Here is a 5,584-nt window from a genome sequence, read left to right on the forward strand (position 1 = left end):
TGTCACGAGGTGTGATGTCACAAGGCGTGATGTCACAAGGCGTGACTCACACCATTCCCATATATGGGCTTAATATTGATGACATCAGTGATCTGCAGATATGGGGATAACAGGGATTGGAGGCGTGACATCACAAGTAATGGACTGGCAACCATATATGGAGGCGTGACCAACTGAACGACAAGTTTTGCAAGTTTTCATAGTAATCTGCGACCTTCGATCAATAATAATAATAATCTTAGCCGCCTGTAGAGAAAATAGGCTTTATTGCATAATGAGCAAGTACGATAGCTTCATACATGTCTGGGGGAGAGAAAAAAAGGCTTGCACTGAAAAAGCATATACAAAACATCTGTACACAACATACTTTGAAAGGTATTCATGATTTATGCCAAAAATTGGGAGGGGCAAAAACAAATACCAGTGGAATGCAATGTGAGAAAATACTGTCACAAACAGAACAGAAGTGCAATAGAACACTTAATACAGTATGTCGAGAGAGGGTAAAGCTTATACTTATCTGAGAATATATATATATATATATATTTATATATATATATATATATACACACAAGAATATAAAAAAGCATGCATAGTTTATTATCTTGCGGTATTTTACGGGTACCAAGTCAACAAAAAAAAAAACATTCGTACAAAACTTTTTCTGGCATGCCCAATTGCCCATTATGTACATGTACGTTACTTTGGACATGGCTGGCTTTGCATTACAATTCAGAGAAATACAAAAAGAACAAGAAAAAAAGAGAGATTAAACAAATCTACAGAATGCAGGCATTGTGTAGATAGATTTAGGTGCATGATAATACTACTTGAACTAGTTTGTTTGGATCAGAGGATTAATGGAAATGACATGTCATTGGTCCAAAGAAATGCCCCAAAATCTGAGTATGCTTCCAAATACAGCCATTGGACAGTAAGGCAAGTAATACTACATGTCAACTTAAAATCTTTCATTGCCAAAATCCCACCGTTAGAATGCCAATTATGGGATTTGCCCTTTGGAAATTAGTTTAGTTTATGTAAACACATTTAAAAAACAAATGAGTCATAACTTTATTATTACTAATCCCACATTAAGGCTTATCAGCAAGGAGGCGTAATGCTACGTTTCATTGATCGGTAAGGCACAATTACAGTGATGCCTGTGTCAACCCTCACCATCATGGAGGGTCAGAGATCCTGTATGAATACAAGAGTTGTCTATTTACTGCACTGGGCAAAAAGGAATGTATTAAGAATCTAGAACATGTTCAATTCTATTTTTCTTGAAATATACTTGATTGGGCAATCAAGACTTATACTCAAAGCTCATTTTCTCTGGCAATAAAAGCACTCCATTACAATGTTAAGGACTCAAATAAATAACAAACAAAAACTGTGTTTTTCCTTTCAAAGCAAAACTCTATATTTAAATGTTGCTGCAAATACTTGCTGTATTAATCAGTTAAATATCAAGGATTCTCTTTTTAAGAAAGGTATTAAATACTTTTTGTTTGGAAAACTTTCATAGTGAAATAGAAATTATTTAATAACACTGCTGTCATCTAGTGTTCACTGCAGCATATTGGCATTTTAATAAAGGCTTTCAATAGTGAAATGTTGATTCCAAAGTTGATCTTTCTCGAGAAATGTTCTATGAAGCAGTGGTTCATCCTAACATTGTTGTTCAGCTGATATGGTTGTCTTCATTTTGAAGTGATAGTGAACAAAAAGATATCCAAATATCTCAAATGGGGAAAAGAACATTTAGGGAGAAGAATGCATTTGCTAGCCATTAGCACATTTTGTACCGTTTCAACAATCATTCGGTTTCCTCATTGGTCAGGAATGCTCTGGCTTGACAGGCTAATGCTATTGCTAACATCAAAATAAATGTGATCATAGGTGTACACTACTCTGGATAAATACATGTTAATTTCTGTACAGGCTTACACTAAACATATTTTTCTTTTCCATCGAATTTGTATTCAATATTTGCTACAAATGCCTTTCAACAATGGACGCATAAGGAATTGTGATTTTTGTTTTGTTTTAAAGGAGTTCAAATCCAAGGGAAACTGACGGGACAGGGAGGACCCCCTTCAGTTCAGATGAGGCGGGAGTTCTTGAGGAACTGGATGAGGACCTGATAAACAAACTTGTACTGGGATATGGTCTGCACCATAAGCATCCTCTGCTGCCTCAGCCCCGACAACATGGTGGGAACCTCCACCCCCTGATGATGACAAAGAATCAACAAGGTTTTATTTCTCACTTATACAAGTACAAGAAGCCTGTGCAATGTTGTAATGTTCCGCAAAATTGTGCCAACATAATAATACAAGCATAATAAAAAAAAATATATCTCTGCTGTCGGGGGGGGGGGGGGAAACATTTTTCAGGAAATGAAAAGGGGGACGAGGTGGTGGAGTTAGTTGCTTTAGCAGACAGTTAGAGGGTCCAAGGGAGTTAAGAGGTTTTGTCCAAAGTGTTTTTTACTACTTTCCATTGGTTCAATATTTACAAAACAACACACAGATGTTGCACTGATTTATGCAGAAAAATCAAAAACCTAAAAAATGGAGTTACGAGGTTGCCTCCCGACAGCAACGATATATATACAATAAAGATAAAGAGACAGGAAGCAGAAAGGCAGACAGAGATAGGAAGAAGAGAACAGAACAGAAGAACGAAAGAGGGAAAACAGAGGAAAAGAGAACACACTAAAAAAAGAAATATCATCTGAGGTGGTCATCACGGACCTCATTGTGCTCCAGGCAGCTGATCATGAGCTCGGTGAGGATCACCACTCCGGTGCGGCCCACCCCGGCACTACAGTGGACCACCACAGGAGGGTTGAGGCTCTTGGAGGTGTCCAGCATGGAGTTGGTGTGCCTTCTCACCGACTGGATCTCTTCTAGGTAGGCTGAGGAGAGGAGAGGAGGAGGAGCAGGGAAACAGTAGATGAGAACGATATAGTTCTGAATGGTGGCTATTGGCTGAATGTGTTTAAAGGAATACCAAAACGACTCGCCCCTTTACCAACTCGCACCGGGCGTACAGCCGGGGGAACTCCACGGCCTGGCATTCCTAAAGTAACCTAAGTAAATTATGCTTAAACGGTTAAACCTACGTAACCCTATTCCTAACCTTAACCTCAGTAAAACTATGCCTAAACCTAACCCTATACCTAAACTTAACCCCAGTAAAACTATGCATAACACTAAACTTATTTCTAACCTTATTCTCAGTAAAACAAAATAAAGAATACAAGAACCGCGGCACCGAGCGGTCGGCGCAAAAATCGAGGGGCGAGATGGTTTAGGGGTGACCGTACCTGATACCGTTTAAAGGGGTGCTCTGATTTGACACATCAGAATCGGTGGATTATATTGTAGCATGTGAGTGAGCGAGTCAATTACCCTAAGTGACTATATGCCTTCATGGAAAGAACACGTAAAAAAAAACTGTTCTACTCATCATGCCAAGTGAATAGAATGTGATGATTGCAACGTTGCCCTTTAAAGATCATTTCCTTATGTCCCCATGTGTGGTTGAAATCTTAAATCTTAAATCTTTTAAGGGTTAAATCCCCTTTCTCCCCATAAAATGTTCCTACAGGCACTTCAGAGGACAGTACCTTCTTAATGTAATATGCTAGGATCGAATAGTTAATAGAGGCACTATTGTTACTCAACATCTGTTTTTGGCAGCGGTTGCAGAGCATGCTTTTCTTACTGCCAACTTTCAAACACAATTGTTTTCGGCATTAGTCGTATATCACAAGTAAGACGCGCAAACTTTAAACTGTATAAACAATTTCTGGGGACCCCCTGGAACCACCTCAAGTACCCCTGGGGGTCTCCCTGGACCCCAGTTTGAGAACCGCTTAACTAAAGCAGCGACAAACAGGACTAATGGGAGGTGGTCTCTCAAGAGGTGAACGCCAGGGGTCAACCAACCCAACTCACAGAGGAATCCCTGGACGTATTCGGGGCAGCCATGCTCAGGCCAGTCGGTGTACTGCAGGTGCCAGACGGTCCTCTCCTGACCGGACAGGAGGTGTTTGACCTTCAGCCCCGTGGTGGCGTAGCAGCCCGAGTCGGTGCGGAACTTGGAGGTGACCTTGAACTTGCCGTGAGTGGCCGAGTTGTGCTTGGAGCCCAGCTTCGGCCAGTAGCGGTGGCTCTTTGACCTGCCGCCCTCCTGCATGATTGATCGATGTGGATGAATGGATGGAGGAGTGAACAAACATGAAGTTAGATATGGACTGAAATGTTAACAAACGTCAAAGTCGGACGATTTGTTCTCCGCATTTGACCAATCTCTTGGAGCGGTGAGCCGCAGCCGTGCCGCGCTCGGGAATCATTTGATTCGTTGATTTGACCCCCCCAATCCAACCCATTGATGCTTAGTGCCAAGCAGGGGGTCCCATTTTTACAGTCTTTGGTATGACCTGGCCGGGGATCGAACCCCGACCTCCCAGTTTTAAGGGCTCTAACCATAAGGCCACGGTCTGGTTATTACACCGGACTCCGTCAGATGGAAGAGACGCTTGCTTCACAATCACATTTGTTGTTTCACAACGTATTTCCATCTGGGGTCTCTGTAGGCCAATCGCTGAAGAAAGCCGCTCCCTTGTTCAAACTACTTGACAGGTCCCTGAGCGATCCCAGATGGAGGCTGTATATTGTGAACTCAATACCACCCCCGTCTGGCGGAGTCAGGTTACTGAAATGTTTCCTGCAGCCACCTACAGTATGTATACACAAAGACATTTTAATTGATAGACACTGAAACACACATGCACACACTCGCACATGCACACAGTCACGCACACACACACACACACACACACACACACACACACACACACACACACACAGTCACACACACACACACACACACACACACACACACACACACACACACACACACACACACACACACACCCTATTAATGGTATCCGGAGAACTAGCCAGTTTACCAAGTCGCCGCGATGTAGTGCATTTTTGTTTTACTTCACCTTCATTTAAATTGCATTGAATTGAGAGATAGAGAGGATAGTTGTTTAGAGTTAACACTAGAGAAAGTAGGAATGCTAAAAGTTTAAACACCAAAGTACTGAAACAATGTAATTCATTAGTAAACTATTCCTGAAATGGTAGGCCTACTTATCATTGGTATTCACAACTCACCTTTTTATCATCATCTTGCTGACCATTTAATTGCACAAATTAATTTGATCACTTTGGAAATGAACTATAACATCTGTGAGTTTGACATACTGCACTGATGAAGACAGTATGTTAGCATAACGATGAAGACATTGACGAAGAATTGTCGCCGTGTTCTCCGATATTCCTATTATCCTATTATGTGTGTGTGTGTGGGGGGGGGGGGGGGGGGGGGGGGCTCAGCTGTACCTCCTCGGCAGTAACCATGGCGATGACGTTGACCCCCTGTTCCCACACCATCTGCCAGAAGTCGGCGCAAGTGTTGGCCAGCGGGCCCTGGGTGGCGATGTAGTGCCACTCCTCACCACTGATTGACACCTGGGAACCCACGCAGACGCACGCACGCA

The 5,584-nt window shown here is 42.2% G+C and overlaps 1 protein-coding gene across 2 annotated transcripts in view; it reads right to left on the minus strand.

The window, feature by feature from the left end:
• Positions 1 to 249: 249 nt before the first annotated feature.
• LOC310877103 (tyrosine-protein phosphatase non-receptor type 14-like) overlaps positions 250 to 5,584 on the minus strand; it is a 56,952-nt gene continuing 51,617 nt past the window's right edge. For both annotated transcript variants that reach the window (XM_083790805.1, XM_083790806.1), the window contains exons 17-20: positions 5,427 to 5,555; positions 3,972 to 4,206; positions 2,763 to 2,926; positions 250 to 2,236 (exon numbers count right to left, since the gene is read on the minus strand). In XM_083790805.1, the coding sequence (XP_083646931.1) occupies positions 2,108 to 2,236; positions 2,763 to 2,926; positions 3,972 to 4,206; positions 5,427 to 5,555 (657 nt within the window). In that variant the 3' untranslated portion in view covers positions 250 to 2,107. The remainder of the gene's footprint in view (positions 2,237 to 2,762; positions 2,927 to 3,971; positions 4,207 to 5,426; positions 5,556 to 5,584) is intronic.

This window comes from Protomyctophum parallelum (assembly GCF_964188405.1).
Source record: "Protomyctophum parallelum genome assembly, chromosome: 19".
NCBI lineage: Eukaryota > Metazoa > Chordata > Actinopteri > Myctophiformes > Myctophidae > Protomyctophum > Protomyctophum parallelum.